Source organism: Manacus vitellinus, unplaced genomic scaffold (genome assembly GCF_001715985.3).
Source record: "Manacus vitellinus isolate BGI_N305 unplaced genomic scaffold, ASM171598v3 scaffold_6_pilon, whole genome shotgun sequence".
NCBI classification, from domain to species: Eukaryota; Metazoa; Chordata; class Aves; order Passeriformes; family Pipridae; genus Manacus; species Manacus vitellinus.
This window is the reverse complement of record NW_021940750.1, coordinates 11443683-11467910: the sequence shown is the minus strand read 5'-3', so window position 1 is coordinate 11467910 and position 24228 is coordinate 11443683. Positions and strand designations below refer to the sequence as shown.

The following is a 24228-nucleotide window of genomic DNA, read 5'->3' as shown; positions in this document are numbered from 1 at the left end:
GATCTAGGACTATGGAAACAGCCTTTAGAATATCTTAACAGGATTGTTTGGTGTTGTGGTTAAATATGGGAAGCTTCAGTTTCATGAAATAAAGGAGTTGATGTAACAGTTCACCACCATCCAAAGAGGAAGCTCCTTCTCTTGGCAACATGCTCTTACCCTCTGCCTTTAACTGGTGCTGGTAGATCCTTCACTTGATTAAATGCAGGCACCAGAGCACCACATTTTGTATCTTCTCACTGAGGTAAATAAGGATCAGCAAAACAACTGCCAGCTTTCATAGCGGAGGCAAGGATGTAGGAGCTGAAAATAGGACAGAAGGAAATGAAGGCAATGTCAGGAAGAAAATGAGATCTGACTCCTGTAATAGTGAGCTGTCATATCAATTTTTGTTTGAAAGAGTAAGTCTTGAGATTTTTTTTTTCCTGTTAGTATGTACCAAATATTTTGAATGCTAGTGCAGCTTTGACAATGTGTCCCAGATGGAGCAGTAAGCTACTTTTGATGATTGATGCAAGCCAATCTTGAACCACTGGACTTAGATGTCAGAAAGGGAGAATTTGGTAGGGCCTTGACAAAGAAAGCCTTAAATGCCATAAAAAATTGTCAAAGTTTAGGCTGTTTTTACAGGTTTTGCAGAACAGTTTGGATATATATCCATTTCTATAAAGTTGATTATGTTTTGCAGAAAGAAACACTAGATGCCAAGTAGAAGTCCCTACTGCTTAATCTTGCTTGTATAATGTACTATAGAACAGCAAAAAGAGAGAATAGTCTACATTTGAAAGTGTAGGCCATGGTTCTCTTGGGGTTTATGTAGTATAATCTCAGAGCTTCTCTTTAGCTAGCTATCCTAAAATGGAATGTGACACATTCCCATCAGTAGCAGTGAAGATGTGATACGTAAATTAGCCTTTAGAAGTTACCATTTTGACAAGTGGTATTATGTGGTGCACTTCATTCTTTTAAGTTTTCTTCTTGCTAACCTTTGCTATGTGTATAGATCTGCTTAATCTGGGGACCTTCACCTATAAATCCTTGGAGACAGCTCCCATGTTGATACCTTGTAAACCTGTAGTTAGGTAAATACTATCATTCCATAAGTAAATCATATTATTCTGGGAAGAGAAATCACAGTGAGAAGACGGATACAGTCCCAGGAATATGTAATAGCTTATTTCTGTAACTGTTAATCCATCACAACCCTTCAGTTTTATTTTTAGACTTGTGTTTAGCTGAAAAGGGAGATCTTTAATATCTCCCCGAGCTTTGTGTCATCTTCTTAACGGGACGAGCCCACGCCACGAGGGCACGGTCCCTGCACATACCTCGGGCAGCTCCCGGCGCGGGGGAGAGGCCCCGTGTCCCCGTGTGTGCGCACGGAGGATGCGCGGCCGCGGAGCCGCCCGCACCCGCAGAGCCGCGCTGGGAGCGGGAGGTGAGCGGGAGGGGAGCGGGAGGTGAGCGGGGCGCTCCGCGGTGCGGCGGGGCCCGGCCCGGCCCGGGGGGTCCGTGTGCCGCAGAGTGCCCTGGGGCCGGCGTCCACGGGCCAAGCTTTCCGGGGGGGCGGCACAGAAGGGCGCGGTGGTGCGGGCAGCGGAGTGGCAGCCCTGCTCCTCTGCGGGTTAAAGGGAATGTCCTGTAGAAAGCGGGCTTTTTTCCTCGATACAGAGGCTGCAGAGGCTGCTGAAGCGGGAGGGTTGCGAGGGGCGTGCGGTGCGGTGGGGGAGCCGCGCACAGGCGTAGCTGGGAATATTCCCAGCATTGGGGTTTTCAGCCATTTTTGCCTCAAAGACGTTTCCAGGTGCCTTGCGTCGAGCGGCTGGAGTATTGGAGCATCTTTAACTGTCTGGAGCGGAGAAATCGGACAGCTGTACGTGTGTTAAGGACACACGGGAGGGCACCAGGGGGAGTGGAGGGGTTTTTGTTTATCTAAGGGATTGGAAGTGATGCATTTTAATTATTTTCTGATGTGAGGGGAAAAGGAGCTTTGAGAAAACAAGCGTTGTAATTAAAATTCGGCCTTTCAAAGAGGTGGTAAGTGGTGCTTGGTTGTTGTTTTTCTTTTTGTTGTTGGCTTTGGGGTTTTTTTTCCCAATTAAACTATACTGAGCAGCCATTAGTGAAAGGGATTCAAGGAAACAAACCAATTTGCTTCAGGTGGGAAAGATGATGCATATGAAGTAGGAAGCCTTTTGTTTTCAGCTGCAAAAAACCCATATCTAGGTTGTTCAGAGGTCTCTCATTATTCATTTTGCAGTCAATGCAAGAGTAGAGCTTGGAAAATACAGTTCCTGCCTGAACAGTTCTTAGTCCAGAGCTTTATAAAATAGCATAATAAGCATGGGGGGGAGGGGGAAAGGGGAGGGGTGTAGTGGATGACGTATTCTCATTAAATGAAAAAGTGGATTAATTTTGTTTGCAGTGACTGTTAATGAATGTTATGGGCAAATACAAATCAGAAAACTGATTTCTGCCGTTTGCTACTTAATATTTCTTTTAAAAGGGAAGAACGAACCCACCCTGTTCCCCCCCCCTCCCAGTTTCCACCTGGCTAGACTTTCAGCTGCCCCTAGAAGCTGTGGTAGTAAACTGTTATGTCCGGTGGTAATATCAGATGTTATTTCCACCATGTGTACAGGACTTTTTTTCCCACTATAATTTATAATCAAATTATTTTCTTTTTCACAGGATAAAAGTGGCTACCACTATGATAACTACCTTGTTTTGCAACATGATATTTCTGCTGGCATTTGGATTGGCTTCAGCGTTTAGCCACAGCCCTAGAATGCCTGACAGGGTTACTGAAGCAGATATACAAAGGCTCCTCCATGGGGTTATGGAGCAGTTGGGCATTGCCAGACCCCGTGTAGAATATCCAGCACACCAGGCTATGAATCTTGTTGGTCCACAGAACATTGAAGGTAGCTGATTTCTACTTTGACTTGTGATGAATTTATTAGTACGCTTCGGTAATAATTAATATTTTGTTTATAGATGCAGAAAGAATATCCTGAGTTTAAAATCATGGACTTCTTCACCATGTTGTTGCTTGATCTTTGTTTTAATATCATCATTCATCTTCTACCTTCATTAATGTAATGATTTTGGCAGAAGTAGTGGGGTTTTTTAATGTACAGGCTTTGCAGAAAAAGTTACATTACCTTAGCAGTGTCTGATCTCTAGTACCTCAAAACTACAGCTTTACTAAATTCTGCCTGAATATTGTGCATAAATATATGTTCTATAATAAACAAATGTGACCTATAGAGTCCAGATCTCTTGGATCTTTATAAATATTTGCAGACCAAAAGAGATCAAGTGTTTGCAGTGGCATGCAAGATAAAGGGATAAACCTTACATTGGGATTTTTCCTTCATGCTGCAGAACCCTGTAGGATTCTGCAGGATCCATTCTGGAGCACGCAGGGGGAAGCCAGGGCTCGAGATGCAGGTGGGAAGGATATGGGTGCTCCTCTCCCTGCATCTGTAAGTAGCACCTCAGCACTGTATTGCTGTGATGAATGCTCTGGGCTCAGCTTCATTTGTTTTGGCCAATACCTCTGATCTCACACTAAGTTTTCCTTGGAATAAGTCTTTTATAGCTATGTAAATCATCTGAAATATCTGGCTTAAATGTTAGAGTATTGTGATAGTGTTACAACGTGTTGCTATTTTAACTGTACAAACTAGCTTTTATTTTGGCATGACAGCAAAAGCTTGCAGGTATGCAACTCCAAATATTATTGTTTATGTTCGAACAACATCAAAACAGAGCAGAAGCTCTCAATCCTTCTCTCGGAATTAAACCACTTTGACACAGTGTAGCAAGTCTCCACATTCCATAAGTCTATGTTCTTTATTTTATCGTCATTCTGATCTACAGACTATCCTATCCAAACAGATACAATTGCTCTAATGGAGGCTAAGGAGAGGATAAAAACTGAATAGGCATTTCTACCAGATAATTGCAGACCTAACTTTATAAATTTTCTAAAGAAACTTTGATGGACATATGTTTTTCTGCAAACTTAAATGACAGAGACTAGACTTAAAGAGTATAATTTGATCTGTGCTCTTTTCTCCTCTTTTATGAATGTTCATAAATGGAGAAATTAGGACAGACTGGTAGAGTAATTTTACTCTCTGTCTTCCCCTTTCCCCTAGACTTTAAAAAAAAATCCTTAAAAAATATAAGCAAATCTGAATCTCTGGCAAGTACTTAATCTCAGCTGTTTACCATTACTTTCTAATTACAATATTAGCAAAACCAAAATAGGAATCTCTTAATATTGAAAATTTTCTAGTGCTTGCGAGACTCAAATAATGCTAGTTTTTGTCATCCATACAGTCTTTCACAAACAGCAGGTTGACATTTTTTTTTTTGTTTTACCTACTTTTTTTTTCTTGTTTTCTCTCGTTTTCTCTCGTTTGGTTGGTTTTTTGATATAAAAAAACCCCTGTGTATATAACAAAGTGAAAGGTGATAAATCCAGTTAATTTATCATATTTAACACTCTCCTCTTGATCACGAGGATGTCTCTTTTTTTCCTCAAGCGTACCATGGGTATTTAGCATCCTATTGAGATATTTCTGCAAAAGAAAAATGGTCTTGTGAGATGACTGCTGTCAGTCAGTGTAGAAATAGACAAGCAAATCAGACCTTTGTAACAAATGCTGCTTTTCATGGAATGTTCTGCAGTAAGTTTTTCAGGTAGTAATCACTTGCTCTTTCTTTGGTTTCTTGTGATGATATGTGTCTATTTATAGATAGATATCTCTTAAAGTATCTGATTAGAAACATCAGCCTACTGTTGGTTGCAGTTTCAAATGGTCTTTCATCGTTCCGCACAGTGTTTTCTCATACTGCTTTTTTTAAAAAGTACTATAATTCAGTAAATTTTCACCATGAGTTTAAGTATAGACCATGAGTTACAGGATAGTTAATCCATCAAAACTTGCATTTCATTCTATATGGGTGATTTTAACTATTACGTTGTGAAAGACTTCACAATTGAATATACCAATTACTAATCAGTTCACAAGGCTCTGTTTCATCCTCTTTGAATATTTATTTCTGCTTAATCTGGAGAGAAACCTGCGTGATGGGTTTGACTTTCTATTAGGTATCTACTTTAGAAACAGAACTGCTAAAATGGCATGGTAAGACATCTATTCAAAACAGTCTAGTTCTGTGAGAGATACGTAATGCTTTCATGTATGGTGTCTGCCTCAAAAACTGTAGTTTTTACTGTTTTTCCCACAGCCTGCCCACTACTCAATTCTTGACAGGGGATTGACATTCCTGACCTCCCAGTGGCTCCAGTCAGCCAACATTTTCTGATCAAAAGAGAATAGAGCTGGATTCAGGCAAGGACCTCATTCTCTGGTGAGGAATGAGCATAGGAGGCATTTGAATGAGGACTCCTATGAGTTAATGACCTATGATGGATAAATTAAGTGTAATGCTCAGTACAGTAAAAACATAGTGACTTTTCTGAATGGTGTTTTGCTTGTTTGTTTGTTTGAGGGGGGAGGAAAGGGGACACAGATGGATCTCACACTCATATTTTGTGATATTCAGTCACATCATGCAGAAACAGAATTCTCTCAGAGGAGAAAGCACCAATCTACTCTGTTAAACAGTTCTGCGGGACTTTCTGGATGAATGTTTTTGATGGTGGTACATTCTTACAGCTTGCTTGTGTCTCAGGTACTTCTTGGTCAATGCACAAGGAGTCGAACTGAGCAGCACGAGGAACAGTGTCATGGGTTGTAATGTTTAAGCAAAAGTCCTGTGCTCTTAGCACAGGTGTTGGCTGACAGGAGTAATAAGGAGGATTGAGAGGGAACTTTGTGACTGATATTCCCAGTGCTGTCCATGTAAGAAATCAATTTATAGTTGAGTTATAGAAAAAATAAATACATGTGTTTTTAAATGGCACCAGTACAAGATTTCAAATTCTGTAGGATTCATCTATGGGGTTTCCACAACATAGTCACGCTGTTATCACTGGCTAATAATTCTGTGTGCGAGTGCTTAAAAAAATCTATGAGATAATAGAAAGGAAAACTAAGGTAGAAGGGAAGAAAGAGGTTTGACAATTATTAGAATGTGTCGCAGCAAAACAAGTTTTTCATTCTAAATACCATCATGGCAAAGTGGTAATTCACTAACTACTCTCCTGAGGCAATGTCTTCATTGCGAATTTTTGCCTGAAAGTAGTGGAGAGTAGGATTGGGTATGAAATGTTTATTATTTATGAGAAATTCTGAACTGCCAAGAGTGTTGACTTCCAGATGTTTTTCAGACTGTAGGTTTCAGTGACCAATGACACTTTAAACAGTTTAAAACCAAGTTCATCCCATGACAGCATCTTCATCATTAGTGCACTGACTGTTCTGGGGTACATTTGTTTCTCATTTTGACTAGGTATTACTAGGTATTACAACTCAGCATTAAAAAAAAAATCCTTTATCAATCAGAACTTAATAAATTATGTTCCTACAGAAAATTGTTTTACTTAACAAAATGCTTTTGTCAGAAACAGCCCCAGCAGCGTAGACGTGCAGCAGTGGTGATAGCTGTGAGTGCCATCAGCTTTAGCCAGGCCATGATTTCAGAAGTGCCACTGATTTTCAAAACACCAAGATTTCACCCATTGTAGGTGTACACTTGCAAGCAACATACTGTCAGGAAAAAATTAATTTCTGTGGCTTTGGAATTTGAAAACAAATTTAGGCTGCCATAATACAGACAATTTTATACTAACAGCCTGATTATAGTGAAATGTTTGCAAATCTGAGTGATTATTATAATAACCTTTTCCAACTGAAGTTTTATATGCCACAAAAATACCATTGCTGTTAGTTCACAAGCAGATTTCCTAATTATACTCATTTTCCATCTCAGCTCTCTACATTTTTTCTGGTGTTAATCATCGTATTTTGACTTTAAAATGCTAGAAACCGGAGGGTAGATGTATTGCAAGGAACTATACATGGTCATCTCCATCCTTAGCCTCACCCCCCCCACACCAAAAAAAAAAAAAATTTAGGACTGTATTGGCTGTAGAAAGTGAAGTCACAAACTTATTCTATACCAAGGACAACTAAAAATTGGACACTTTTCAGAAAATACATTTAGTAGCATGTGTTCTCTTTCTGAAGTGACCAGACAGTTTTCTTGATTGATAGAAAAAAAAATTACAGTTTCTTAATTGAAATTGAAATTAATTGTTAAAATCTATAAATACATGGGGTTTTTATCTTCTCCTTCTCTTTTCAGTTGTCAGTTTGCCTGTTACTTCAGGTCAGCCTGCTAAAATAGGAGTAAAGTCTAGAAAATGCCTGATAAAAAGTTTAATCTACCAAGAAAGTACTGTGAGGTTCAGAGAGATGCAGAGGCAGTGTGAGCTCTCCTCTGTTAATTAAGTGGAATAGGACAAATATATCACAGAAATGGGAATTTGCTGTCTGATTCCCTGTGCTTGTGTACCATAGCCAGCAGATGGTGCATAGCATGTTAGCATGGCAGAAGCCAGACATATCCTACAGGATGAGTGAAAATGTTTTAAATACCTGAAGGTGGTATCTTAGGATCAGCTGCTTTTGCTGGCCACTTGAGTTTCTTTCTGTACACCCCCTGATTCTTAAAACTAATAAACTCATATTAACTACTCTAATTTCTCTAATAATATTCCCTCTCCTTGTTGATTCATCTTTTCAGAAAGCTATGTTGGAGTCACTTAGCAGTGTCTATAAAAAGAGGGGAAAACATGGAAAGGCAAAATAAGAATTTTTAATGAGTAGCTGTGTTTTAGTAGTTACTGTTTATCTTTGTCACTAAAATACTATACAAGCCCTACTGGGCAGTATTCAAGCTTTCTACAGATAAGAAGACAGCTGTATCTGTGTTAAAAGAGAACAATAGAATAAAATAAAGAAATGCATTCAACATTCAAAAACATAGAAGTTAATTTTTCTGCTTGGCAGGAATTTTACGAAGTAAGAGACTACTTTTTTTTCTTTCCTTGCATGCTTACATGTTTGTGCCAATATTTAAAGGGATTTGGGATTGTTTATTTATTTGTTTGTTTGTTTTCCTGAGGAGTGGAAGGGATTACATATATAATGCAAATTTCAGGACTACTATACCATGCATAGCAGAACAGTAAAAATCTCAAACACACGGGGGCACCACTAGTTCAACTCGGGCAGTTTATAACACTTTAAATTCGTAATGGGAAATGTGAAGTCCTATTTTCATTTTGCAAATATCATTGTCTACCGTAAATTCAGTACCCCAGAAAGCCTTTTGCATGTTTGTGTTTGATTTGGTTGTTTTGTTTTTATTTCTTAAAAGCACTTCAAATGAAATGATTGTTGGTAAAGGTGCTGATGTGACAGCCTAGAGTCTGAAGTTTTCCATCTCCAGAAGAGGCATAATGTTTTCAACCTCAGTGACAACATTAAATGAGGTCTCCTAAATCCTGACCGTTTGTAGGCATAAGAAAATATGAAAAATATGATGCCTCTTAGGGAGGCTTTTGACTCTCCTGTTGAGACTGCTTGTAGCTACTGAGAAAAGACTGGGGTTGGTTTGATTATTTTGAAAGGAAATAAATACCTGTTTATTGCTTCAGAAAAATGTTGGTACTGTTTCCCTGATTGAGATGATAAGAGAGTCTGGAACATTTTGCAAATATTTCTACTAACAACTGGTAGTTAATGACTTGTCAGCACAGACTCTGTACAAATAGCACTTTGCATGAAACCTACTGTCTGCAAAATTATGCAGATTACTCATGCATGTTAATAATATGTTTTGTTTACATTTTACTAATAAGAAAACTTAAGTGCTGTATAACTTTGCTGTCTGTCCTGTATCATACCTGTTAGACTACTACTTGCTTCCTACAAGGACAGTAAAATATTTGTATTAGAAAGTTGCAAAAACTTTTGCTGATGAATGCACTCAGTAAAACCAGTGCAGAAATGCGCTTTGCACTCATTCACTTTTGGGCTAATGTGTCCTATTCTTACACCCGAATATATTTGGACTTCCTCAGGTGACTAGAAGTCAAAGGTTATTGTACGATACTGGGGGTCAGCAAACATGGCAGTGTGATGTCTGTGTCCTCTTTGCTCTAGTTTACATCCTCCATGCCAGCCTCCAGGGATAGCAGTGGAGTCCTGGGGCCGGCCGTGCGGCTGAGCTGGGCAGACCTCCCACAGCCTGCCCTGCTGATTCAGGGCTGCTTTGTTAGTGCAAAGAGACCACACAATCATTTGGGATTGGGGTTGTTATACCTGTTCGATAGAGAAAGTGTTGCTGCAGTTAAGACATAAAGTTGTATTCACATTGGGACTGCTTTTGCACACGTGACTTTAATCAAGCACTGTGTTATGGGCCTGGCATTTAACAAACAAAATCAAACCCCAGCATCACTCTATTAGTCTCTGCTTTCAGGTTTTGTTTGTTGTTTTTGGTTTTTTGGTGGTTTTTTTTTCCAAATTACTCAAATAGCCCAAGAAATATTGTTTCAAAATTTAACATGGACGTCTCAAGTTTGTAACATAAAATGAAAGTGGTAAAGCTAATTTTTTATATATTAATATGGTAGATATCTAGATTTGTATTTTCTTTGTATTTTATTCTGCAAATTGTATTATTAAACATAACCAGAATTTGAGTATCAGGCAGTGGTGGTGCATGTTGAAAGAGAGGTACTTTAGAATTCTAATTTCTGAATTTAAAAGCAAATGACAGTGACAGATGACAGTGCTAGATGACATCAGTGGCGCTTATTGTGGATTTTCTTTATCTGAGTGAGTGATATGGCACAGGTCTATAAAGAAATTGCACATAAAATGTTTATACCTCTAACTCCACAAACAGGAAGATAATGAGATGATATGACTTTACTTTTATTAAAGAAAAGTCTTTGAAAATTTGGCCCATATTATCCTTGATTCCATATGAATTTATAAGACATGGCAAGCAGTGAATAAATAAGAAAGCCAAGTTGATGTCTGTGTTGCTATGTGGAGGTCATACCATGTTACCTCAATGTTTTTCACAACCTTCCCTCTTGAGGAGCAAGAGCAGGATCCAGTGAAGGCAGTAAGTGTTACCACTGTGGACTCTGACACTTCTCAATTTTGGCAACTGCCCTTCCTCTATGCCCTGCAGGAGGGGTGCAGGCACTATTCCTGTGTTCTCAGTGTGGCTGGGGAGATGTAGGGAAAATTCTCAAAACTACTGTTTTCATCAGAGAAGTCAGTCAGTGGGGAACACAAGAGGAAAAGTATACTAATCCCTATTTCTCTCTAAATATCCATTATTTGCCTGTGGATCTGACTAAGGGACCTATTTAGATTTGAGGCTTTGAAACTTTTTCTTGAAACATCATCATCTGGTGACTGCGGAAGAGTCTGCAGGTGTCACATGTCTCTTCTGAGGAACCAAGAAGATAAAGAGGCTCCAACTCCTAAAACCTCATACTAACCAATGTTACGTGGTACAGATTACTGCTACTGTTCATGAAGTCAACTTTAAAAGATGCCATCAAAGGAGAAAGCTGTTTGAGATGAGACTCTTTCAGGAAAGAAAGAGGGCAAGTCTGTAGGGATTCAGAATTAAGTAGAATCTCCAGTACCTTAAGGTAATTAATCAATTAGAATGGGATTTGTAGCCCATACAATTACTTTTTTTGTACGTGTTACTAGAGGGAAAAAAAATCCAATAAGAGAATAAGAAACTTGACAAGAAGAGGGAATATGACAGCTTCTATATTGTCTTATCCTTTATAGTAATTATGTTTTCTTGAGTTGGCAGATAGTATATAGAAATTTAATACAAAACTGTAAAATTTCATCTACCAATCAGTTATGGTCCCAAAGAATTTAAAAAATCTGCCAGTGAAGATCAGCCAAATTATGATGAGCTTTTGTTTTTAATGATTTTTTTTTTCCCCTACTTGTCTTTCACATAGTTAAAATGTTTCTAACTAATGACACAGCATGAGGAACAAACAAGAGGAACTTGAAGCTTTGGCCCAGTCCCAGAGGTTTGATATCATTGGCATGAGTGAAACCTGATGGGTTGATGAGACCTTTGACTAGAGTGCCTTGTTGGACAGTTACAGGCTCTTCAGTAGGGATAGGCAGGGCAGAAAAGGTGGAGAGATGGCACTGTATGTTATAGAAGGGATAGAATGTATGGAGCTCACAGTTGGCAATGGCACAGTCGAGAGCTTCTGGGTAAGAATCAAGTCAAACAAATAGTGTGGATGGCATTGTGGGAGTCTGCTATAGACCTCCCAGCCAGGATGATGATGCCAACAAATTATTCTTTGAGGAACTAAGGGACACTCCCTAGTCAACTGCCCTTGTCCTCCTGGAGACTTCAACTTGCCAGAAATCGACTGTGAGCACCACACAGCTGGTACAACCTGGGCGAGAAGATTTCTAATGGCAGCTTTATGGAACAGATCCTGAGGGAACTGACTCAAAAAAATGCCCTCCTTGATCTGCTGCTTGTCAACAGAGTGGATCTCGTGAGCAAAGTGGAGACTGGTGGCTGTTTTGGCCACAGCGACCACGGAGTGATTGAGTTTAAAATCTCTGTTGAGAGGAGGAAAAGTGCCAGCAAAACCTCAACTCTGGACATAAAGAGAGAAGAGACTTCAGGCTGCTCAGGGAATTTGTAAGTAAAGTACCCTGGAAAGTGTTTTTACAGGTGCTGGAGTCCATCAGTGCTGGTCACTTTTTAAACATTACCACCTAAGGGCACAAGAGCAGACAATTCCAAATGTCAGAAGACAAGCAGGCTAGGCAGAAGGCTGGCCTGCCTGAGCAGGAATCTTCTCTTGGAAATAAGGCAAAAAAAGAAGGGTGTATGCCCAGTGGAAGCAAGGTCAAGTGACATGGGAAGAATTCAGAGATGCTGCTTGCCACTGTAGGGAGAAAATTTGTGTGGTCAAAGTTCAGCTGGAGTTGAAGCTGCCAGAAATGTGGGGGACAATAAAAAGAGTTTTTTTCAAATACATTAGTGACAATAGGCAATGTAGAAATATCATCAGCCCCTTACAGGATGAGGATGGTCACCTCAGAAACGGGAACAGAGACAAGGCAGAGGAATTTAATACTTTCTTTGCCTCTGTCTTCAACATGGATGACAGACCAAGGGGATCTCAGTGCCCTGAGCTGGAGGACCATGACTGTGAGAATAATCAACTCCCAATTGACCTTGAAATTTTACTGATGTAATCTTTTTGGATTTTGGTAAAACTTTCAGTACTGGATCCTTCTGGACAAAATGTCCAGCCCACAGCTGGATAAACACATCATGTGGTACGCGAGCAATTGGTTCATGGGTCGAACACAAAGGCTAATAATGAATGGGGTGACATCAGACTGGTGACCTGTCACTACTGGGGTTCTGCAGGGCTCCATCTTACCTTCAACATCTTCATCTTCAACATCTTCATAAATGATTCGGACATGGGACAGGAAGGGATACTAAGCAAGTTTGCAGATGACTCAAAACTGGGAGGAGCTGTCGACTCCCTCGAAGGCAGGGGATACCTCAACAAATTAGAGGACTGGGCAATCCCCAACCATGTGAAGTTCAACAAGGGGAAGTGCCGGATTCTGCACCTTGAGTGGAAGAGAGAATTGAATGAGTATGAATGGGGCAATGAATAGGAAAATTTTCTGAAGTTCAGTGGAGCAGTAGAGAGAAAACATGGTCCTGTTCTGGATGATTCTGGTGCATCCATGGTTCACACTACAGGAGTGAAAGGAGGATTTTTTCATAAGTGTGTTGACATCGATGGAGCATTTGGACTTCTCATGCAGCTGGTGTCAGTGCCAGTGAATAAAGCGTTCCAACCTTTCATTGGCACATTTACATTTATAGAATTGAAATACTGTCCCATCCCTCGTGGGATAAAGGAGGTCACTGTTTTCCAGTAGTTGCCCTGTTTCCCTGAGCCATGCACTGCACACGTGGTCATTAGCGAGGTTGTGCTGTGGCAATGACAGGAGTGTGCTGTTTGCTGGATGTGCTTTCCCTCACTCTGTTGATGCGGGGTGGCTGGAAGTCAGAGCAGCAGAGGGGCCCGTGGCTGTGTGCTGCATGTTGCACTGTTTGTAAAAAGGGTAAGCTTGTCCACACAGTGAAGTGTGAAAGCTTCTGCTGAGACTGAAGGGCAAGTAAATATAGTCCATTAGAGGACTGTTCAACCAAGGCAGGCTTAAGAGATTGCTTTTTTCACTTTGTCAGCAAGTGAGCTGCTGGATTTTTTTTATTGTGTATACAATTTGAATAATGACATATAAGCTACTGTTATAAATTTATTGTGAGGGGCATGGGCATTACTTTGGTCCTAACCATTTCACAGTAAAAGCCTTTCATATCTTAAATATTTGTACTGTTTGTAATTAAAATATGGGATAAAATTGAATTGTTCACTGAAAGCAAGATCAGTAGTTGTATGGGGTGTGTGCTTAAGGCTTTAGAAAACACATTGAAAGGAATTTGTCCCTCTGCAGAGAAAAAGAAAATTAGTCTTTATAGTTTCAAGAAACTTGGTGTCATTAAGAAGAAGACAAGCTGACTCTGGAATCTGGGATGCCTGAGCATGTATAGCTGTAGTGTTTTTGGGTTTCCTGAGGCATGCTCTTGAATGGTTAAGGAAGTTGGCTAGGTCTGTATTTTTCCGTTCTTTGTTCTCCTATGCTTTTTCTCCTTCCCTATTCTCTTATTTAGCAGCTTCTGTGGAATAGTCACAATGTGTTAATTTATATTTTTTTTCAGTACTTCTCATTTCCTGTGCTTAATCAATCTCAGTACATAGAACAAATAGTCCAGATTAACAAAAGATTTTGCAAAGTAGCGAAGATGGTATTGCATCTCTGATTAATAATCTATTTGCTCCCTCAGAAATCTGAGGCAAATAGGATAATGTATACCAGGCTTCTCTTGCAGCTCATATTTGCTTGGAGTTAGGTCAAGATCATAAGAGGTACAGTTTTTCTCAGGGAGAATACTCCTCTGTGCACCTGGGAGGGGCTTGGACACTAAGACTAAGGCATCTAGTATGACTCTCTAAAGTAAGGGGCTTTAATTTGGGATCTTGGATTCATTTATTCACAACAGATACTCGTGATCCTTTCTATTTTGTATCTCCTTGTTAAGATTGACCAAATTACCTCTTTTCTGAATTTTTAAGTGGGGTAACCCTATCTTCACTGTTACATGGGAAATGGTTTCAATCAGACTGAAAGGGAAATTCGTCCCATTATTTCTCTTTAAATGTTCTGCAATCATTTTACACTTTTGAAAATCCATTCTCATTGACTTTCTTGAACTGACTCTTCTGGGGGACAGCATTGCCTGTTTGAATTTGACGTGGAGGATTACTCCCAATAGCAGATTTGTTTCAGCTGAGCTTTATGCTACCAACAGACCGGTGCCAGTAGCTAGAACTTCAGCAGACTAACAGCATTTCCATCAGATGTGTTCAGTCAGGGGAATATTCAATACTTGCAAGAAACTAGTTGCTTGTTGTGTTTCTTTTCCTTTTATTTTTTTTCTTTTTCCCTCCAAGAATTGAGTGGTTAAGTTGTTTGTATGGGTGGAAGACTCATACAGACAGTATTGCCCCTGCAAAGAAATGGGCTGAAATGTATGCAGTTTAAATTTTTAATCATTCCAAGTATCTCCAATTGAGATGGTACCAGCAGTTGATGAGGTAATTAAATACTTTTCCAGAATTATAAGAAAGGTGAGACATTGTTCCAGTTTTATTTTCCACCCAGCAACAGTTCCAGACCAGTGCCAGCTGATAACATATATGCATATATTTTAAGTGGAATTCAAAGCTTACTTAAGACAATACTGATCTCATCCCAAGAGACCTAAACTTCTAATTTATCCTGTAGGAATGCAAAATACCTACATACTCACACAGAAATCCTGCATGTGAAAGGAAGCTGATTATTTTGGAGGGATTTTCTCTGGTAGAATGTGGCACAGAAAAGCCTGTTCATATGAGGAGTAAGGAGAGATGGGAAAAATATCTAGCCCATCCTTTCTCAATACAAGAGTGTTTGTCTGTACTATTCTGGATTTTTGCTAGTCTAGGTTTGAATAATTTAACAATGGTGTCTCTCATGGTTTCTTTGGATAGGAAATTATGAAAAGTTCCTCAATATTTAGTTGTCTTGTCTTTTTCTTTCAGACTCTCCCTGAAGGTTCAAGAGACCCATCTTGTGCTATTTTTGTAGCTGACTGTATATGTTTGTATCACAATATTTTGACATGGTAGCTGCAGTGTATTTAATCCTAATAAGTTTCTTCAAATCGGTACTGTTATAATACCAAAACTAACGCAGCTTGAGAGTTACTGTACATAATACCCCTATTTGGTATATCCATAGCATTTCATTTTTATTATTGTAGTCTTTGCTGAGTGCACTATTTATCAAAGATTATAAGGAATGAGTTTTGCTGATGCTATTAAATCACTCAAGTGTGCTAAATTATGGCACCAGAGCAGGTGCTGTTGTCTCCAGCTCTTCTGGAAAGAAAGGAAGGGAAAAACCCTGAAATGATCCTGGACATTTATACCTAAAGGAAACAATTCTTCTTATTAATATAAAAAGATTGGTTTGTACTCACTCAAGGGAATTCTTGGCAGTCGGTTTAAACTTACATGTATATATAGCACACTGGAGCCTGCTGAGTACCTCTGTTTTCTTTATGGATGGAGCTTTGGTGCCAAGAGGTCTGCACCACATACAAGCATAGATAGGCTTCTATCTGATGGATTGTCCCATAGTGGACCACATTGTATACAGGATGTTCAAACACGTATTGATTATGCGGGTCTGTAGTTTACAGCAGAATCATAAACTGATGCTTTTAAGTACATATATGTAATCAATCTTTATGTGAAGGAAATCAGTACAAAAGAGAAATGTTATGCTATACATTAGACATTATATTAAATTAAATTAGGTTGCATGTACGTTATACACTTTTTAACCTTATCACCATAACATTATTGTGTTCCAAGCATCATCTTTGTGTGGACTATGGATTGTAAATGTATAAAAAAGTCCATAGTGTGTATAATGCTATTCTGCTTTTAGTGCTGTGTCTCATGGTTAGCTCCAAATGAAAGTCCCATATAACAGAGACGTAAATTTTTTATAGGGGTACTTTTATGTTTGTTACATATCTGTAAAACTTTTCTGCAACACTGCATTACGGAGTAAGAGACTTGTACTTAGGGGGGAAAATTAGCACATTGATTAGATTTTAGACGGTTGTGAAAATAAAATAGAAATATATAGACTTATAGACTAACTTGTTTCTGGTACCAAACGTCCAACTGATTATTTACCAAATATAGACAATTTGGCTCAACTACCACTTTTAAATGGAAAAATGAATACAAAATTCGTGTTTTGTATTTGACTGCCTTATGTTTGCAATTTTTGCAAGTGATTATGTTAGCTTACAATGTTTAGCTGTATAAAAGATGATTTAGGCTGGTCATGTTTATTTGTAATTTGGGACAGGAGTACTTGAATGATTCCTTTGGAGCAGCTTTCATGTTCAGAGGCTTTATTCCCGTCTTCTGGATCTATGAAAAATATATGAATTGAAAATACGACTATTTGGTGATAATATGGTGCTTATGCTATTTACCCAAACAGTTATGTCTGCATTCACTCTTTAACTCATATTTTCCAATTGGTCAAATTCCTTCTCGTCTCATTCATTGTTAGTGGAATTTATATGTTGACTGTATGTTGTTAGCCCTCTTTATATAGGGTTTTAAAAAAATATTGTGCTGCTGTCACACAACCATCTCAGTTGCTGGAGTGTGTGTGGTGGCTGTCTTATGTCAGGGAAAAAGAACATGCTTGAAACTAACTTTTTATTTGTCTGAAATTCAAAAGAACAGTGTATAACTGCATTTAGAAAACTCCACAGGCAGCTGGGGTTTAGCCTGTGGATACATTTGGTCAACAAAGCGTGCAGAAAAGATCTGGGGCAGATAAATATTTGTGGAGAGGCCATATAGAGAGAGTGGCCTGAGCTTGTTTCCCAAATCTTTGGTGAAAGACCCTACTTGTCAAAGGCAAGGCACTCAGCTGAGATGTGTGGAAGAAGGCCATAGCAAACCACTTCTGTGTGCATTTACCCAAGACCAGTGGGCCCATCATTGTGTTCTCTGCCACTGAGTTATAAAACCTGCTGCACAGTGCTGCTGTAACCCTGCAGTGATGGTGATCTCAGTCCCACGGGGCAAATATAAAAGCCTGCATCTAGTAAAGGTGTAGAAGTCGCTGAATGTGATGTTTTGTACTAAATTGACTACTGTGTACATGCACAAGAATTCCCATCAACAACAGGGACTCTTCATCACTTTTCACCATTACTGCAGGAAATGGAAGTTTACATTTAAGAGTTGATTTGAATTTGAATTAAAAATAATTTTTCGAGGTTTATACAACCAAATTTGCTAAAATACTCTGGGTCCCCAAGGACCTTAACACCCTAAGTCTCCTTGGGACTTAATTTATTAATGTATTTCTAGGCTGTGCAGATAGTGTTATTTTTTTCTACAGTGTCATTAACTTTGTCTTCTTGCTGATGCTGTCTTGGCATATCTTCTGTTATTAGTTTCTACAGTGAACAGTATCAGTGACTGAAGATGATTGTACACCAGATGTATCAAGTTTCATTATTGTCTCCTGTTTGTTTTTCTTTGCATTTTTTTTGCCTAAAACTTTCATTGTTAAGGAAAAAAACAACCCTAAGAATAATAATATGTGGCTGATTTTGTTTCCTAGTTTCATTTTTCATTATCTAAGTTACTGGATTTAGGTCACATGGTTACATTTCTAAAAGAGATACTTAAAATCTAAACTTGGATCTGTCTCTAAAACAATTACATATAAGAGAGAGATACATATATTTTAAATGGAAGTCTGGATTACTGGAAACAGCTAAAGTACTTACACTTTTAATCTTGTAAAACGACAGTGTGTATAAATTGTCTTTGCTAGGTGGTGCACATGAGGGTCTCCAGCACTTGGGTCCTTATGGCAATATCCCAAACATTGTGGCTGAGCTGACAGGTGATAATGTACCAAAGGATTTCAGTGAAGATCAAGGCTATCCTGACCCTCCAAATCCCTGTCCTATTGGAAAAACAGGTAATTTGGCTGTAGCCTTTGTACCTCTGTCTTCACTCTACATCTTCCAGTCTTTCAACTGGGTGTTTTTGTGTTTTTAGATGAGCTTTTTTTTTTTTTTTTTTTTTTTTTTATATGTGCACCTTCTGTATTGCTATATGACTGCTGGAGAAGGTCACGTGAAAAAATAATTATATTGACCTCAGAGTAGAAGATAGTGAGATTGATGATAGCATCTTGTTCCCAAGGGACTTCATTTTCAGGCTGGCCCCTGAAAAAAGTTATCTTTCTGTACAGTCCGTTATTTTAGAGACTTTCATTGTGCCAAGAGGAATGAAACTGTCTGCCCTGATCTCCAACCCAGACCATGAGTCAATATTTAAGATACCTTGGCTCCAATCCATGTGTCTTTATAGCTCACTGAGGGTGCCTGTCTGCCAAGAAATGGAGAACTATGTGGATGTACCCCAAGATGTTGCATGCAGGCTCAGTCTGGCAGAGGAGCAGTGCAGCCTCTGAGTGCCAGAGAGGTGCCCCAGACACCCAGTGTGTCCCTCAGCTCACAATTGCACATGTACCGAGCCCTGCAGGTGGCTAGTGCTGAAGGATCACTAAAGCAGCACTGCATGTGCGTAATATAGACATACTCTAAGAGAATTGATCTTTTTCCTGTTATTTGAGCCAAGGAATGACTTCCAGTACTGAAAGTAGTAGTAAAACACTCATTGGCTGCCTTGGGAGCTCAAACTGGGAATGAGCACTCTATTTTTCTCTCATTTTTTATTTGTGGGCTAAGATATCCTTTAAAAATGCTTTCTGTTTAGTCTTCTTTTATGTTATTTGGAAAATGCAGAACAGTTGTTTGTATTCTTGTTTAAAAATGTTCTAACTAGCTTAGAATTCATCAAAAAATAATATTTGTCATGAAAAGTTTTGTGAAGTATTTTTACATTTCATTCAAAAATTTGACAAAATTTCAAATAGCCCTTCCTTACTGTTTTCTATTACAGCCCATTTGGTGATGATGCCTACATCTCTTCTGAAATAATACCTCCTCTTCTAATTTTTTCAGTATAGCTGTTTGACAGGTTGCAAATGATGGGTTTAGGTTTTCTCACACACACAAGCACACACACAGACTTTCTATCTTCTGTGCTTGCCCGTTAGACTTCTGTTAGTGATTAGATAAATAAATTAAAAACATGGCATTCAGGGAAATGCCTTTGAAAATCCCTCCAATTTTTCTTTCTTAGGCGAAATAATAGTTGTTAGCTAAGCTAATACAGTCAGATCTGAACACAGGGGGAATTCTTAGGGAAATGCTGCCTGCTCAGATAAATGGCTCTGTCATAGGTATGCCATGAGTGAAGATAGTATCTACTAGGATTAGAGTAAAATGTTTTTCAGAGCCTTAAATGGAAATTCAAGTGCTGACTGTATTATGCATACAAATTACCAGAGGCCTTCCTCAATCAGGTCTGTGGATTTGCTTAATGGAAACAATTTTTCCAGTCACTGTCTACATATGCACATTCCACAGCAGGAATACATAAGCCTGGAGCACTTGAGCTTGAAGACTTTTAGATTAGCAGTCACAGAGGGCACACATATGCCCAGCTGCCCTTTGTGTTTTCTAGCAAAAGACACACATACTCTGAGAAGATTGACCACACTTCTCTTGTCACCTGTTTCTCCCTTGAGATAACCTTGTCCCTGCCGGGACTGAAATAATTTTTAAGTGCTTTAGTGATATCTGAGTTACTTAGCCAATATATATAGTTTTCCCCTATTTTCTGTTGGCAACTTAATTTTTTCCCCATCCTAAGGAGCAAATAGAGAAAGCAGGATCTGTTGAACTCAGAATAACCTCCTCAGGTCATTACATCAACTCAAGTTTAAGTCAAGCCTTTATTGTTTCTCACATCTAAGAGAAAAAAATAATCCATCTGTAAATCTTTTCACGTGATGACACACAAGGACAAAAGGGAAAGTCCACATGTGTGTGCTCCAGAGTGCCTGTGTTCTGGCAGATGTAGCTGCTTGGATGCCCAGCATCATGCCCTGCCTGGAAGGATCTTCTTCGGTGTGTCTGAGAGGAACTTGGACTGCAAGCTCCCCATGATGGCAAAGCAGAGGGAGCTCCAGGAGCAGACTCTATCTAAAAAATACTCTGGCTCTAAGTTGCTGAAACTTTGTTTAATCTAAAGATGACTTGTTTTGGTAAAAAGACTGTAAGTTGATTTTTAAATGGGTATTATCTTGACGTGACACTCTCTACAGAACCATCCATTGTGGTTAAAGGAGGTTTCTAGACCAATCAGACTAGTTACCAATCTGCAGAAATGTCTTCATCATAAAACTTCTACCACATTGCATTTTTAGGAGATCTTATGATGCATAAATGATTTTCAGCCAATTTGAACAAAGTAGCAAACCAGAAATGGAGCTCCATGAAGAGCTGCTCAGTGAAGGAAATTCAGTCTTTGTTCACAGCACTGTTTTACCATAACCTTCAAAAGTATTGCCTAAACCATTTCTAAAACTACCTGTGAGGATTTAAAAAAGAAAAAAAGATCCCTTCTGAATAGGAACAGGATACAGTTCTACATAAAATCAGTGCAATAATGAAAAGAAAAACAAAAAGGAGGAGGAGAGCTTGGAAAATAAATTTTGTTTAGTTTTGAAGTTTCATTAAGTTGCAAGGTTTTGGGGTTTTTTAAATTAAATACATCCTGACAAATTCATTTCAAAAGAAAAGAAAACTAGTATTTTCTAGTCATCCCGTTCTTTATTTTTTTTTAACTGCATGATTGCATTTAAGAAATTTGAAGACTAATGTGGCACATATTGTGTGTTTCAAAGCTGCTAAGTACTCAGTGCTTTCTAACATACTTTTGCAGTTGATGATGGGTGTCTAGAAAACACCCCTGACACAGCAGAGTTCAGCAGGGAATACCAGCTGCACCAACACCTTTTTGATCCAGAGCATGACTACCCCAACATGGGCAAGTGGGTGAGTACATGCTTCCTGCTTATTTTTTTGCATGTGAAACTGGGTATTGTCTGCTGTCTGTGATACTATGAAAATAGGAAAATAGGAAAATATTGTCTTTATTGCTGGAAAAATTATCACCCTAAGGGAAACCACTCAAAAAAGATAAACTTGCCCTGAAAAATACAGAAATAGTGCTTGCGATTGATACACACCCCAGAAAAATAGAAAGTAGAAATCCTTGTTTTATTACCTGTCCCAAAGCATGACAGCTATGTATGTACTTGATAAATGCAACAAACCACATTTCAAACTACAGTGAATAAGTAACCAAAATTAGTGCAGATCTTAGGACAAGATTTCAAAACATAACAGGACCCTAATCCAAAAGAATATCCAAGTTCAGTGGCTATTCATTGTTCAGCTACTTAGATAAAAAATAGCAAGAAAAACAAAAAAAGATGGAGTGCAGCAATCCCTAAACACCTTAAAAAATCCAGGACCAGACAGCTTGCTTTAAGGAATGCTCTCTGCCTTAAGGATTTTTGAGTACTTGATGCTGATTCTTCCTCTGCTCAGGTTGTGCACTATATTGAAAATCTATTTGACATGTCCCATGTAATAAATACAGTGAGATACACTAAGGGCAAAAATCTTGTTCTAAGCATGCAAAGACTATAATAACTGCAGCTAGACTATTTCTGCAGGCTAAAGGCTCCAAAGAAAGCTCAGCTGCTTAATCTTAGATTACATCAGTTAAAATGTCCAATCCCAAATCCATCTTCAGGCGCCAGGAAAACAATAACAATGATCATAATTTATGCTTCTAGAGCAAATAATGAAATCTCATTTTACATTGCTATAACACTTTACTTAAGATTACCCTAAACCAGTGCTTTGTAAGTATATATCGATAAATGGACATGTTTGGCAGCCTCTTCTCCTGCTGTAATTGTGAGACAATGATTCATCATTCATAATCAAGCCAGTGTAAGATTTATAGTCTTAATTACTTATGTGAGTGCTAAATTTCTGGAGAGAATCATGCCAAAAATCCAAATTTTGGAGACTTGTGTCAGTAATTATCATCAAAGGTTTTCATCTAAAAAACACCAGATGGTGAACTTTCTTATTTCTGCCAGATAAGGTTGTTAATTTTCTTATTATTCATAAGTACTTTACTTTCATAATACCATTTTGAAGACTATAAAAGCACTTCTGTAAATCTTTGGCATCTAGTACTATTTCAGAGTCAAGCGTGTTGTCATTAGCAACATATATACGTAATAAATAGTAGTTAATCATTAGTGAATCCTGGACTTTTTTCATATCTCCATCCATCACTACTTATTCAGGGGGAAAAAGCTGCTCATGCATGGATTAAAACAGACTCTTAGGTACTAAATAGTAATCACATCTAACTGCAGCTTAGCAAACTCCAGATCTTTCTAATTAGAGATGAAACAGCTGGTCATGTGCATGAGCAAATGTTCTGCCGAGATCCAGGAGAATTGCCTCATTACCTCCTCATTGTATATTATTGCATGTTAAAAATATAAATACAGTGGTATCTTTTTATGACTGGTTTTGTTATTTTTAACTCTCTGGAAAAATCAGAGAAACACTCTAAAAATTATTTGTTGAGACTTGATAAAAGAGAGAGATCAGATCTTTTAGGTCACTCACTGTCATCTGCATTAGGTTGTAAATGACCAGCACAGCTGGCTGTGGGCTGCCCAGGCGGTAACTGTGTGCATCCAGTCCTCCCACTGCCCCCAACCACCAAAATTCCCTCTGCCCACCAACAGCTTGTTCCTGTTTCTCGTGTCGAAGAGCCTAGGACTAAACACCACTAGGTCTGTGATGGCTGTCTACTTACAGACTGTGTTTCCAACAGCTCCTACTGGCACACACCCTGTAGGTGCAAGGCTGTCACCACCATCTGAAGCTTTCAGGGCAAGCGTGTCTCTTGGACCCATGTGGGCTGCCGTGTGCTCTTGGGAGAGCTTCTCTCCTGCCTTTTCCTTCCACAGTGCAGTTTAGGCACTGTTACAGTTCCCAGTGACTTGTCCTTTCCAGGACCCAACCTGCATTCCTTACCATAACAACAGTAAAACCCAACTTACATTAGCAGGTCAGGAAAAAAAACCTGCTTGTCTTAATGGGACAGAAGCAGGTTGGTTGGTTTGTTTTCATGATAGACTGTCATGTTTGCAAAGTACGAGACCTCTGCAGTACCTTGTGAATAACAGACACACTTTATAAGAGTCAAGCAAATCTAGAAGGTGTCTCATGCAGCAAAGTGTATGGTTCCATGTAGATGCTAAATATGATGTGTAAATACTGCTAATACATATAAAATATAAATATGTAAATCATGATAAATGTGCACTGGGTTAGGAGTGGGAAGAAAGAGGGAGAATTTTTTTGTCTCTGGAACAACTCTCCATATGTTAATATGCTGACCTGTGGGAAGTCTCTGGAACAGATTCTGTTTATAGAGTGAGATGCACAGCTTATACTCTCATCCCCAGCCCCTAAACTCTTTTTTTTTTCTCCTCATATGTGGAAAACGTAGAGGCGACAGTGGGAATAGTAAGATGAGGGACTTTTGGAGGTTGCTACCCTAGTGTACAAGTATAGTTTCTAAGATTTCAGGGGTTTTTTCCCCTCGGTTCAGACTTTTCCTTGCAGGACACAGATATTTTCCATTTGAGTCTGCCTTTTTTGCAGCTTATCTCTTCAGATGGTTTGAAGACGTGTTGTTGGCATCCAGAAAGACTTTCACAAAGACCATTTACAATATACAATTTACAGTACAAATCTAAAAACCACTTATATGTAAGTTGTTATTTATTGAAAGCCAAGGTGTTAACCAGTACCACATGTAGGGGTTGAAAAGAGAAGGGAAGTTAGCTGTGTTTTCTGACACCAGTATCAATACAAACAGAAAATTAAAAGCAACTATGTTCTTCAGCAACACTCCTTTGTACTGAAGCAATGGATGACATTTCA

At 38.8% G+C, this 24228-nt stretch overlaps 1 protein-coding gene across 2 annotated transcripts in view; it reads left to right on the top strand.

Moving 5' to 3' along the window:
- The first annotated feature begins 1370 nt into the window (after positions 1–1370).
- Positions 1371–24228, top strand: part of SCG5 (secretogranin V) — a 31264-nt gene continuing 8406 nt past the window's right edge. The window contains exons 1-4 of one of the 2 annotated variants that reach the window (XM_029964193.1): positions 1371–1438; positions 2692–2924; positions 18093–18242; positions 21122–21234. In XM_029964193.1, coding sequence (XP_029820053.1) covers positions 2711–2924; positions 18093–18242; positions 21122–21234 — 477 coding nt within the window. In that variant the 5' untranslated portion in view covers positions 1371–1438; positions 2692–2710. Of the gene's footprint in view, positions 1439–1619; positions 1874–2691; positions 2925–18092; positions 18243–21121; positions 21235–24228 lie in introns of those variants that run through there. The other variant, XM_008925018.2, reaches the window with a different exon arrangement.